Here is a 14,872-nt window from a genome sequence, read left to right as displayed (position 1 = left end):
TGGGCCTTAGGTAGCATTACTACGAGCAAAGCTAATGGAGGTAATGCAATTCTAGCTGAGCTTTTTTCCTAAAAGATGATGCTGTTAAAGTGCTACACTCAATATGCCAGCAAATTTGGAAAACTTAGCAGTAGCCTCAGGACTGAAAAAGGCAAGTTTTCATTCCAATCCCAAAGAAGGGCAATCCCAAAGAATGTTCAAACTACAACACAACTGTGCTCATTTCATGTATTAGCAAGGTAATGCTTGAAATCCTTCAAGCTAGGCTTCAACAGTACATGAAACAAGAATTTGCAGATGTACAAGCTGGATTTAGAAAAGTCAGAGGAATCAGAGATCAAATTGCCAACATCTGCTGGATTATAGAAAAAGCAAGGGAATTCCAGAAAAACGTCTACTTCTGTTTCACTGACCACGCTAAAGCCTTTGATTGTGTAGATCACAACAAACTGTGGAAAATCCTTAGAGATGGGAATACCAGACCACCTTACCTGCCTCCTGAGAAACCCGTATGCAGATCAAGAAGCAACAGAACCGGACATGGAACAACAGACTAGTTCAAAATTAGGAGATGAATACATTAATGCTGTATATTGTCACCCTGCTTATTTAATTTCTATGCAGAGTACATCATGCAAAATGCCAGGCTGTATGAAGCACAAGCTGGAATCAAGATTGCTAGGGGAAATATCAACAATCTCAGATATGCAGATGACACCACCCTTTTGGCAAAAAGTGAAGAGGAACTAAAGACCCTCTTGATGAAGGTGAAAGAATAGAGTGAAAAAGCCGGCGTAAAACTCAACATTCAAAAAACTAAGATCATGGCATACAGTTCCATCACTTCATGGCAAATGATGGGGGGAAAATGGAAACAGTGATAGACTTTATTTTCTTGGGTTCCAAAATCACTGCAGATGGTGACCACAGCCATGAAATTAAAAGACACTTGCCTCTTGGAAGGAAAGCTATAACAAACCTAGACAGCGCATTAAAAAACAGACATCATTTTGCTGACAAAGGTCTGTCTAGTCAAAGCTATGGTTTTTCCAGTAGTCATGTATGGAGTGAGAGTTGGACCATAAAGAAGGCCAAAGAATTGATGCCTTCGAACTATAGTGCTGAAGACTCTTCAGAGTCCCTTGGACAGCAAGATCAAACCAGTCAATCATAAAGCAAATCAACCCTGAATATTCATCAGAATGAATGATGCTAAAGCTCCAATACTTTGGTCACCTGATACAAAGAGCCAGCTCATGGGAAAAGACCCTGCTGCTGCACAAGATTGAGGGCAGAAGGAGAAGAGGGAGACAGAGGATGGCTGGGTGGCATCATCGACTCAGTGGACATGAGTCTGAGGAAACTCAGAGACAGTGATGGACAGGGAAGCCCTGTGTGCTGCGTTCATGGTGTCACAAAGAGTCAGACACGACCGAACAACAACAACTCCAACATAAACTAAAAATTAAATGACAACCTAAAAAGGAAAGAAGCAGACTCTATTCCCGCCTCATGCCTGATTTTTCAGGGCTGGTATTTCATCCCTGGAGCCTGAGGCACCTGGATTGTAAAGCTGGACTGTCATGGGGCTCGGGTAGCTGGGAAGGACATGCCAAGAGAGTAACCCCCTTGGACCTGTGGTGCCTTATACCCTGTAATGAGACCAGGATGTCCTGATCCAGGAGGGCCATTGGAAAACTAAGCTAAGCTAAGTACAGGGAAAACACGATAGACCCGCTGGGTTGCAATAGCTTTGAAAAGTCACCTGGCCTTCATGCCTCCTGGTGCTCCAGGCATTCGCACCTACAGCCTCCTTCCTTGAAGTCCCCACCTACAGAGGACAACAAGCTCAACACAGCGCTTTGGCAGGGGTTGAGATCTGACCCAGGCTGAAGGGTAAGGGGTGAAAGCATCGAGACATAGCCCAGGTGGGTGTTTCATCTGGCACAGTGGGCTCCCACTAACAACCCAGGAGCAAGACTTGCCCTCATCTTCTAGTTGCCCTTTGTGACCAGTGCTGGGAAAGAAGAGAGGCTGCTCCTTTGTGGACACTTCCCAAAATAACAACTGGAAAACCAGGAGTGAGGAACTGCATCGCAAGGCCCGCAGAGCTACTGTATTCGTGGCTTTCCCTCATGCAATGTGCTGTCCTAGGCAATCGAGAAGCTCTCAAGAAGCTCATTTCAACTGACCAATATTACTCACAAGGCTCCTTTAAGGAAAAAAGCCCAGGAATAGATGTTCAACGTCACTCACCATTAGAGAAATGCAAATCAAAAGTGTAATGAGGTATCATCTTGCACCAATCAGAATCACCAACATCAAAAAGTCTACAGAGAGTAAATGTTGGAGGGGGCTTCCCTGGTGGCTCAGTGGTAAAGACTCTGCCTGTGAATGCAGGACACATGGGTTCAATCCCTGGTCCAAGAAGATCCCACATGCCTCAGAGCCACTAAACCTGTGTTCCAGGACTACTGAGTCTGAGCTCTAGAGTCCGGGAGCTGCAAATACTGACCCCATGCATCGCAACTACTGAAGCCCGCTCACCCTAGAGCTTGGGCTCCGCAAGAGAAACAACCGCAATGAGCAGCCCACACAGTACAACGAGAGAGTAGCCCCTCTGCTCTCTGCAACTGAGAAAAGCCTGTGCCGTGAGGAAGACCCAGCACAGCCAAAACAGAATGACTAAATAAATAAAATTTTAAAATAACAATAAATAGTGGAAAGGCCATGAAGAAAAGGGAACCCTCCTACGTTAACTGGTAACAGCCTTTATGGAGAACAGGGGCTCTTTAAAAACTAACAGTAGATGTACTATATACCCGGCAATACCACTCCAGCCTGTCTTCGCAGAGAAATCCATTGTTTGAAATGACAAATGCATCCCAGAGGTCACTGCAGCACTATGCACAGCAGCAGCACACGGATTCAGCCAAAATGTCCATCAACAGATGAAGAAGATAGATGAAGACAGGTAAGGAAGATGTGGTGCAGATCCATACAAGGGAATATATACTCAGGGGTTAGAAAAAAATTAAAATTAGGTCATCTGCAGCAATGTACATGGCCCTTCCAATGATCATACTGAGAGAAGCAAGCCAGACAGAGGAAGACAAATAAAATCTGGTATCACTTTTAGGTACAGTTAAGGAAAAATGATACAAATGAAGTTATTTTTTGCAAAACAGATAGACTCTTAGACTTGGAAAGCTCAGTGGTGGCTGCTGTAGGCACAAGAAAACCTGGCAGTGAAGGATAAATTAGGAGTTTGGGGTTAACATATAGACACCATTAAATATAAAACAGATAATCAACATGGATCTTCTGTAAGGAATAGGGTACTCTTGTCAATATTTCAGTAATACCCTACATGGCGAGAAGCTTGTAAACCAACTATAATCCAATATAAAATGAAAATCAAAGAAACAAGAAACTCCTGCCTTTTAAAAAAAAAGGGGTGGGATGGGGAGGGAGGTAGGAGGGGATATAGGTAAACCTATGGCTGATTTCATGTTGATGTTTGGTAGAAACCAACACAATACTGTAAAGCAATTATTCTTCAATTAAAAATAAAGTTTTAAAAATGCTTATGCTTCATTAAAGAATTCGGCTCCAAATGGCCCCCCTCCATTTCCTTTTCCACTTTATGATTCCTCAAAGCACTAATCATTTTTCACCATCACACAACATTTACTTATTTACTGTCTCTCTTCCACTAAACCTAAGGCCCCAGGAGGCAAGGGTGCTTTCTGCTTTGTTCCTGGCTTGAGTTTTAGTATCTCAACAGAGGAGTTTAAGAACCACTGGCCTGATGAGTTCTCAGAAAGTGAACCCCGTCTCTAGTTGCCTCTAAATCGTCAGTCTTCAGAGATGGACTTCTGCTTTCACGTGGGCACTTACTTTCCCTTTGAAAGGAAGGAGAACTGAAGACACCACTGCTGCTGCTGCTAAGTTGCTTCAGTCGTGTCCGACTCTGTGTGACCCGAGACGGCAGCCCACCAGGCTCCCCCGTCCCTGGGATTCTCCAGGCAAGAACACTGGAGTGGGTTGCTATTTCCTTCTCCAATGCATGAAAGTAAAAAGTGAAAGGGAAGTCGCTCAGCCGTGTCCGACTCTTAGCGACCCCATGGACTGCAGCCCACCAGGCTCCTCCATCCATGGGATTTTCCAGGCAGGAGTACTGGAGAGGGGTGCCACTGTATTCTAGATGGGGATCAATCAAAATCCATTCAAGGCTACAGTGTTGTTAGTTGAATTTCTAGTTCTTGGAAGTTAAATACACTTTTTAGATCATGTCCATCATTTTGCATACCCTTTGGGTTACAACAGCTCAGTGGAGCTTGGTCTTAGGGAAGGACAGTGTGGACTGTGAATCTTAGACCCTCACCTGTGTAGTAACCGGCAGTTTGGAGACTATGAGTCTGTGAAAGTGAAAGTGAAGTCGCTCAGTTGTATCCGACCCTCAGCAACCCCATGGAGTGCAGCCTAACAGGCTCCTCGCCCATGGGATTTTCCAGGCAAGAGTGCTGGAGTGGGGTGCCGTTGCCTGCTGTAGTTTTAGAGGCTGTGGCCCAAATACCAGGAAGGAATTTTACCCAACAGGTAGTCTACCCATCTTGGCCTCCTGCCCTAAGCCCTTCTTCTCACAGCGTGACTCCACGATTCTCTTCATACTCCAGTAGAAACAGAAATGTTCTTGTTGCTCCCATCCACAAAGTTTTAAACATACAATAATGTTTTATTTATTAATCTCCTGACTCACCCTTAGAAAGTGCTGGGAAAATATTATTCACGTTAATTCTGTTAACTAGGATTAATAGTATGCACATTCCTTGGCACTGAAGTGACAATATGAGTTGTGTTTTGTTTTTTAATCCCATATCCTTTAAAGAAAAATGGACACACTTAACCTAAAAGATCCAACATCGCCACCACCCACCTACTCCCCGCCTCCTGCCTCACTGCGGATCAAGCCTTCAGGGATGTCCCCACGCTTTTCCCACCCACTACCCACTTCCAATGTCTACTTCCTTATCTCTCAGTTCCCCGCAATATCTGGCAGGACAGGCATTGCTGGAAGAGAGAGGACAAGGTGGGTAGGAGGAACAGAGCGGCCAGAAACTAAGAGAAGAAAGTCCTACTGCAATTGGGAGCCGCCCACTCCCAGCCAAAGCGAAATCTCATTCATTTAATAAACCGCAGGCCAAAGTTTGTTTCATCATAAGTGGCATATTGAAAGGCCAGGAACCTACTCTCAAATTTTAAAGGAGTGGAAGGTTATTTGATGATTTCTTTTAACATTTTAGCAGCTTTATCCGAGAATGAAGAGCCAAGCACTCTAGGCTTAAGCCTCATAATTCATAGTCCAAAGCACGGGTTAGTACAATCTGGAACACGTCATGCACTCTCACCTTTTGTGACCTTCTTCATGCCACCATCCACTGGGAAAACCATTGCCAAATACTTTTTATCTTTCTAGGCCTACCTCAAAGATCATCTCCTCAAAGGTCAAAACCATCTCCAGTCCCACCAGTCAGAATCAACAGCTTCCTTCCCTGCACTTTTAAGACATTCTGTTCCTACTTCCAGCTGCCACCAGATCAGAGCTAGTTACACACACATGCACTTTGCTGCTCCACAATGAATGTGAAGGTACCTTATTCATGTCATCTCTCCACAACCTTATCATATAAAAGGGCTTGATTACCTAACTGGAGTGTCATAATACAATTTACAGCAAAGTAAAGGAATACATATATTAAGAGCAAATACATGGGACTTCCCTGGTGGCTTGGTGGGAAAGAATCTGCCTGCCAGCACAGGAGACACGGGTTTGGTCCCTGGCCTGGAAGATCCCACACGCCGCAGAGCAACGGAGTCTGCGCAGCACGGCTACTGGGCCTGTGTGCTGGAGCCTGCGAGCTACAACTCCCGAGCCCATAGGCTGCGGTCACTGAAGCCCAAATGCTCCAGAGCCTGCGCTCCGCAACAAGAGAAGCTGCTGCCAACGAGAAGCCTGGGCACCATGAGTGGAAAGCAGACCCAGCTCGCCACAGCTGGAGAAAAGCCCACACGGCAGACAAGACCCAGCACAGCCAATAAATCAGCAATTTTATAAAGAAGAGCAAACACACAGCACTCGGAAGACAGATGCTACCTCTTTGGAGCATGGAACGCCGCTGTGATCTCTTTCCATTATCAGCCATCTGAGAGCATTTAGAATAGAGGGATTTTTCCACGTTGGCCAAGGGTTAACGAATCTGCCATCCTTTCCTCTCTTTGATTTAGTTACATCTTCTTCTAGTCTGTAATCCAGTTTGAAACTCTTCCTGGAACACCTAGAAGAATCACTTCCTCCAGAATTCCGTGAATTTTGGCGCTTTCTTACTGCTTCTTTAGGATACTGGCTAGTAGTCATCAGGGGCTGGTTGGTTTCATTTTCATCCATGTTCTTTGGTGAAGACCTAAAAATGAAAAAAGCAGAGGGAAGAAGAATATACTGAGTTTTAACATAAAGACGTTAAAACATACACATGCTATTATGTCTCTATTAGGCTGAAACCTTCTTCCTGCAAAATATCATTTTAGAATCCACTGTTACTGCTTGCTAAATAGAAAAGGTGTTTGTTTTACTTATTACTGCCAAATATTTAAAAAATTGCTTATGTGCTGTAATTCAAAGCAAATCTACTTCACCAGCCAGCACTGAAACATATGAAAAATTTCCATTTCAATAACATTCTATAGAATAAAGTATCTTCATGAATCTATAATACTTTCATATCTGCATTTTTAAAATATCATGGTTAATAACACATAATAAGAAGGATTGTCTTAGTTCTTCCAGGATATTTCACTAATTCCAATGACTTAGTACAACCCCACAAGGCCTAGTTATTTTTACTTTGAAGACAAACTGTTGCTGCTGCTGCTGCTGCTAAGTCACTTCAGTCATGTCCGACTCTGCGCAACAGCATAGACGGCAGCCCACCAGGCTCCCCCGTCCCTGGGATTCTCCAGGCAAGAACACTGGAGTGGGTTGCCATTTCCTTCTCCAATGTGTGAAAGTGAAAAGGAAAAGTGAAGTCGCTCAGTCGTGTCCGACTCTTAGCGACCCCATGGACTATAGCCCACCAGGCTCCTCCACCCATGGGATTTTTCAGGCAAGAGTACTGCAGTGGGGCGCCATTGCCTTCTCCGAAACTGTTACTAATGCCCTCCAAAAAGTGCACTGAGTCCAAACACCAAAAAAGGAGATACACATTAGTTGAGAGACATTTCAACAATGTAACAGGTTAACAATACAAATTTCAATTAACTCAGATATAGAACTGCAAGCATGAATCCTAGCTCTATGAACTTAAGCCAGTGTCCTACCCTCTCTGTGCCTTGATTTCCTCATCTAAAATATGGAGATGATAATCCAAAGGGTTATTGAGAGGACTGAAAAAGCAAATGCAAGTAAAGCACTTAGAAACATGCAAAATGTATACAGAAGTGTGACACACGTGTATGCACATCCTCACATGCGTTAGTCACACACATCAGGCTCAGCTCAACAAACCCGAGCTGCTGCTGCCTCCCTCTTCATTACTGTTCCTACGCCCACTTACACCACCTCCCTCAAGGCACTGAAATCCTTGCTTTTGGGGGCTATACAGGATTCCAGACACATTAGGGTGAGCAACAATGCAGTAAGGCTATCCATTCACCTGCCATGGATTTCATCCCTTTCCTATTCTGTTAAACGAACATTTGCTTTCTGAGAAAAATAAGCACAAACAACAGAGAGCCAAGCATTATGATTTGATTTCACTGGTGTTTAAATAGAAATATTACCCAGGAAGAAACGGAAATAACACAAACCCCAGGATGAACACGTACACGCAACCAAAAACTTTTCCCCAAAAACTGTCTGGAGTAAACACTTCATGGTCCAGAGAAAAACTGTATTAAGAAACCATAGCTGACGAAGCTGAAGCACCCACTTCTGCTCAGGCATGGCTGCTTGTGGGAGAGCCCAACAGCTACCACAGGCTAACCAGCTTGATGTCTTGGGCAGGTGACTTAACCTTTCCAGTCCTCCATTACCTTATCTGCTAAATACCTACTTATCTCAAGTGAGGTTTCAAAGAATTAAATGACATAATATACATAAAGTGCCTGCTATTCACCCAACTACTTCTTTATTTCCTAATCCAGTCAACATCTAAAGTTGTTAACTTCTATTAGAAAGCAAAGGATAGAGATTTATCTCAGTTCCTCCTACAGAATAGCTTTACCTGGGTTATAACAAAGTTTGGGTCCAGGCAGAAACAAAAACCATCCATTTAAACCGTACTTCACTCAACAGATGAAAATACACAGTATAGAGTTTAAGTCACTTCTGGACAAGATAATATGTCTAACCAACGGCAGAGCTGACCTCATGCCCATCCCCTGGGATGACTAACAGTCTGTGAGATTGTGTGCACTTGTTACACACAAACATTCATATAGACACACATATGTAACAATTCTACCAAATATATAATAAAGTATTGGTTCATTGTTTTCAACAATCAAGAGACAGGAGAGAAAAAAGAAAAGGGAACTCTGATTCAAAACCAAACAAAAAACTCAAAGCAGGGTTTTCAGACAACACCCAGTTGTCAAATGTACCTGGAACATAAGATGCAAGAAAGGCTTTGAGAGTCAGGGAAAGGTGTTAGGATGGGATGAAAAGGGTGGGCCTGGGGCTGTGACATTAAGGAGGTCTGGCTACACTCAGGCAATGCAGAAACACTAAAGGCACTTAAATAGGGCACTCTGGGGATGACAACTCTGGTAGCAGGATAAAAACAAAAAGGGAGAGGCTAAAACCTGGAGCCAGGGACAGAAATGAAGGAGCAGGAGATAGAAGAAACCCAGAACATCACTAACAGTGAGGCTCTATGCTACATGTTTCACACACTGCATTTAAATTAACATTCCCAGCAAAATTTCAAGGCAGCTATCATAATCGTATATTTTTAACTGAAGAACTAAAAGGCAGAATAGCAGACCAGGCAAAAGATGATGAGACAGTGATAGTAAGGAAAGATGAATTTGGAGACAATAAAGAAGCTGCATCACTGAGACTTGAGAGTCTCTGGATGGTGGCCAACTTTGGCCATTTCGTAGGGCAGGTTGGGGCTAGGAGTTAAAAATGGGATGAGTCAGAACTGGAAGCCTACTAACCCAGTAAAGGATTAGGGGAAATTAAGTACATGTTTCAAGTATGGAAGAGAAACTGGATCTATGCCCCAGTGAGTCTGAGGCACGGTTTGAAATCACAGGGAAGGAAGGATCCCAGGTGAGCCCTGACCGCCAGTGCAAACGGATCTCTGGGATCCAGGCTGCTCCGGGGGTGATGAAAGTGAGAGCAAAGAGGCTCCAGGGGCCTGGAGACTGAAACAAGAGTGAAAAGTGGGTTTGGGGACTGTTTTCTTCCTGGACAAGAAACTTTTTTAAAGTTGTCTATTTACATGGAACCCATTTTCCCCCCCCGACTCAGGCTTTCACCCAGATTAATCCCTAGAAGCAGGTCTCCACCACAACCTATCCCCTCTTAATATACCCCACAGCTAACACATACAAAATCCAGACTTCAGAAGAGAGCTTTTTAAAGGCATATCTTTTTTTTTTTCTTAAGAGGGGGATGTAGTAAATGAACCTCTAGAGAACGTCCTTGGTTCTCAGAATGAGGACAAAGTCAGTAAGATGGGCCGCGAGGGTGCGTGCTTCTAGCTCTGCCCACTCTCTCCTCTGTCCCAGACACAGGCCCTTCTCATCTGCTTTCTCAGATGCATCACACTCCCCGCAGGGCCCCCTTGCCGCCACAGTGCTGTGCACAGGAGTCTTCAGATATCCCTGGGGTGAGAGGAGGGGGCAGCACATGGACACCGCTGAATTCACAGGATTATGTCCGCCCGTGAAAGGCACTCAAACCACAAAATGCTGGCGCTATGATGTGCCATCGCATACTACACACTCTAAGCATGAGATGGTCAGAAGGAACCAGAAGAACATAACCTCAACTGTGACAACCTGGGCTTGTTCCGTTGGAGGAAAAGTACTAGAAGTGCGTCTGGTGAATGTGCCCAGTGACGAGTTTTGTCAACAGATGATCCAGCGACCAAGGGATCATCAGCCTGCGGAGACACACGGAGCTGCTGGATGGCTGGTCATGCGAAGGCTCTGCATTGAATATCACCCTGTGGTCACTCTGTAGTGGATACAGAACAATCTCACAAAGACCATCCACTAGATCCTGCTCTGCTGACTAGCTTTCAGCTTTGTAAACTTAGAAAATATATCTAACTAAACATACACAGGTTCCGTTCAGTTCAGTTGCTCAGTCGTGTCCGACTCTTTGTGACCCCATGGACTGCAGCACGCCAGGCCTCCCTGTCCATCACCAACTCCTGGAGTTCACTTAGACTCACGGCCATTGAGTCAGTGATGCCATCCAGCCATCTCATCCTCTGTCGTCCCCTTCTCCTCCTGCCCCCAATCCCTCCCACCATCAGAGTCTTTTCCAATGAGTCAACTCTTTGCATGAGGTGGCCAAAGTACTGGAGTTTCAGCTTCAGCATCATTCCTTCCAAAGAATACCCAGGACTGATCTCAGGTTGGAGTTACCTTTTTCAAATGTAGCAGACTTCCCAATTATTTTTTATCATATATCTAATCTCCAAAGTTAACCATAAGTGAAAATTCTGCCTTGATTTCTGGCCAACGCTGAGTACAAGGAGAGAGGCATATTCATAAAGACATGTACACTGTCAACAACCTGTTACAAAAGGGGTCTCAAAAGTTGATGAGGATCTTTACATTATACTGATTTTCATCCAATTTAAGACACCATGGATTCGTAAAGCAATTGTTTTATGTGCCACTTAGAAAGTTAAAATGTTATCAAAGAACTAAACCTAAGACCATATACTATACAACTCAGAAGAAAACATAGGGAGAACACTATCTGACATAAATCACAGCAGTATCTTTCTGGATCAATCTCCTAAAGTTAATGAAAATAAAAAGAAAAATAAAAAAGTTTAATTGGGACCTAATTAAACTTAAAGGCTTTTGCACAGCAAAGGAAACCAAAAGTAAAATGAAAAGACAACCCACAGAGTGGGAGACAATATTTTCAAATGAAGAGACCAACAAGGGATTAATCCCCAAAATGTAGAAATAGTTTACGCAGTTCAATATCAAAATAAATAAACAATCCATCCAAAAATGGGCAGAATATCTAAACAGACATTTATCCAAAGAAGGCACATGCTGCTGCTGCTGCTAGGTTGCTTCAGTCGTGTCTGACTCTGTGCGACCCCAGAGACGACAGCCCACCAGGCTCCCCCGTCCCTGGGATTCTTCAGGCAAGCACACTGGAGTGGGTTGCCAAAGAAGGCACATGGACGGCCAAAAAGCACGTGAAAGGATGCCCAGCATCACTAGGTATTTGAGAAATGCAAATCTAAATTACAAAAAATGAGGTATCACCTTACACCAATCAGAATGGCTATTACTAAAAAAAATCTACAAACAATATATGCTGGAGAAGGTGTGGAGAAAAGGGAACCGTCGTACACCATTGGTGGGAATGTAAATTGATACAGTTACTATGGAGAACAGTACAGAGGATCCTTATAAAACTAGAAATACCTGGAGCAGGAACTGGCAACCTGCTCCAGTATTCTTGCCTGGAAAATGCCATGGACAGAGGAGCCTGTGGACAGTCCATAGGGTCACAAAGAGCTGGACACAACTGAGAACACACAAGTGAAGAATACAGATTTTTCCAAACAGTGTAAAAGTAGGCCCCAACAAGTTGAATCAACTTTTCATGGGAAGCAAAAAAGACTGTATATTCAGTTTTGAGTGATGGTTTTCAATTTTAATAGGAAAAGGGCCCAAATGTAGAATTTGGCCATAGCCAGAAATTTCAAGATAATATGCAGTTCATGTGTTTGTTTCAATAAATGATCCCTCAAAATTCTGGCCTTTATCTCAAATTCCAGTGGATCCTGTCTCATATGGCCAGAATCTAGTTTATGTTCACTGTGGCCAATCTTTGGCCAATGTTTAACTACAGTTTCAGAAATAAAGGCTTGTTCTCTATACTGATCAAAGTTTTATGATCCTTTTCTAAAGCTGTGGCTTCATTTTGCCAGAATATTTCTGCAGTTCTTTAAAATATTTGCTTTGAGACTGTCAGGAACCAACAGGAGCTGTGTGGTCTTCAGTTGCAATGTAATACCACTTTAAACTAGCTAACATATACTGACTGAGTACTTACTATGCGCCTCTTAATTCACATATCCATTTTGACACTAAATCCAACACTGCATTGCAAGATTACTGTTTTTTATCTGCACTATAGTTTCAAAATCAGTGTGTTCAGATATAACCATAAGAAAGTATATTATTACATGCAATTGGGTTTGATTCATTGAAACTTTCAAGAACTCTTCCTTTAAATATGATCTTTGAAAGTTGCTCAATAAATCTATGGAAGTTTCCACAACCTACAAAAAAAAAAAATAATAACTAAAAGAAGAATTAACATATGATCCAGCAATCCCACTTCTGGGCATATATCCAAAGAAAACCATAATTCAGAAAGATGCAGGCACCCCAGTGTTCACTGCAGTGCTGTTCACAATAACCAGGACACAGAAGCAACATAAATGTCCATCAGCAGAGGAATGGATAAAGAAGATGTGTAATTTTATAAGAGTCCATATAATAATGGAATATTACTCAACCATCAAAAAATGAAATAATACCACTTACAGCAACATGGGTAGACCTAGAGATGATCATACTAACTGAAGTCAGAGAAGGATCAGATATCACTTATGTTGGTACAATATAAAAGAACAATAGAAATGAACTTATTTACAAAACAGAAACAGACTCACAGATTTTGAAAACAAAGTTATGGCTACCAAAGGGGAAAAGTTGGTGGGAGGAGGGATAAATTAGGAGATTGGGATTAACATATATATACTCCAGTACTTTGGCCACATCATGCGAAGAGTTGACTCATTGGAAAAGACCCTGATGCTGGGAGGGATTAGGGGCAGGAGGAGGGGATGACAGACGATGAGATGGCTGGATGGCATCACTGACTCGATGCACGTGAGTTTGGGTGAACTCCAGGAGTTGGTGATGGACAGGGAGGCCTGGCGTGCTGTGATTCATGGGGTCGCAAAGAGTCGGACACGACTGAGCGACTGAACTGAACTGATACTACTATATATAAGATAGATAATCAACAAGGACCTAGCTTATAGCATACTGAACTCTACTCACTATTCTGTAGTAACCTATATGGGAGAAGAATCTGAAAAAGAATAGATATATGTGCATGTATAACTGAATCACTTAGCTGTATACCTAAAACTAACATAACATAAATCAACTACACTGTAATATAAAATAAAAATTAAATTTAAAAAATAAAATAGTGAATTCAGTATTTTTGATATCAGAAAATACAGTTCTGAATATTTTCCAGATAAATGTTAGCATCTTTGATGTCATGGATAGCCACTCAATTATTATTTATTAAATATCAAATCTAGGAATGAGGATTTCCAATGTTATGATTCGTGAGTATGTTGAAATCTCAAACACACATTGTACTGTTATTTATTCCTTAATTTTTAAACGATAAAGCAACACATTCAATTCCAGGCAGCTGGCAATCCTTACATGTCAAAGAAAGAAAACATAAAACACTTCCTTTTGAAATAAAGCATTCTTGTTTTTGGAAAGCGTTTTACCCATGTGTGCAGTTTCTGAAGTAAAATATCCATACTTGGACAACCTGTCTTCACCAAATGTCGCAGTTCAGACCTCTCCTTGGTTAGACACACAGGAATAAAAGTTTTTCTATTAAGTTGGCATTTAATCTTCTAAGAAACGTAGAGAATGCACTTGATAATTACTAGATAGAATTTATGCGGTCCTTTTGGAAACAAATTGGTCATAAAAATTTTATATTTTATATTTATCAGTTGTCACAGAGGCTTTCTTACCTCGAAATCTGCTTCTGGATTCTAGCTTTCTTTTCCAAACTTAGCTATCAGTATTATTCACAAATCCATCTGTTGTTCACAAAGGAAAAGAGGGTTAGCAAATTAATACTTAATTACCAAGATCCCCTGGAGGAGGAAATGGCAACCTGCTATAGTATTCTGCCTGGAAAATTCCATGGATAGAGGAGCCTGGCAGCCTTGCAAAAAATCGGACACAACTGAGCATGCACACACTGCGATGTTATTAATATACAACTCAGTGACAATTATTCCATCAACAGCATATTAGTCAGAATGTGTGTATATATATATATATATACACACATGATTATACTTAGATATATGTATATATACATCAGTGAGCAATTTACCTTCACAGTAGTGGAGAGTACATTAGTTGGGAATTGGGACAGGACTCAGTTCTCCCATTAACTAGAGGTTAAGCTTAGAGAGAAATTTAACCTCTAAACTTGGGTGTGGTAGTGGTTTAGTCTCTAAGTAGTGTCTGATTCTTGCAACCCCATGGACTATAGCCCTCCAGGATCCTGTCCACGGGATTTCCGAGGTACAAACACAGGGACAGGTTGCCATTACCTTCTCCGGGCAATCTTTCTGTCCCATGGATCAAGCCTGCATCTCCTGCATTAGCAGGTAAATTCTTTACTGCTAAGTCATCAGGGAAACCCAAATTTGGGCTTCAGTTCAGTTGCTCAGTGGTGTCCGACTCTTCTTGATCCCATGAATCACAGCACGCCAGGCCTCCCTGTCCATCACCAACTCCTGGAGTTCATTCAAACTCA

General features: G+C 42.5%; 1 protein-coding gene across 2 annotated transcripts in view; it reads right to left on the bottom strand.

The window, feature by feature from the left end:
* NAPEPLD (N-acyl phosphatidylethanolamine phospholipase D) overlaps positions 1 to 14,872 on the bottom strand; it is a 57,366-nt gene that overhangs the window by 18,377 nt on the left and 24,117 nt on the right. For both annotated transcript variants that reach the window (XM_013963249.2, XM_005679103.3), the window contains exon 2: positions 6,158 to 6,464. In XM_013963249.2, the coding sequence (XP_013818703.2) occupies positions 6,158 to 6,464 (307 nt within the window). The remainder of the gene's footprint in view (positions 1 to 6,157; positions 6,465 to 14,872) is intronic.

The sequence above is a fragment of the Capra hircus genome, chromosome 4, assembly GCF_001704415.2.
Source record: "Capra hircus breed San Clemente chromosome 4, ASM170441v1, whole genome shotgun sequence".
Taxonomy (NCBI): domain Eukaryota; kingdom Metazoa; phylum Chordata; class Mammalia; order Artiodactyla; family Bovidae; genus Capra; species Capra hircus.
This window is presented reverse-complemented; position numbering and strand designations above follow the sequence as displayed.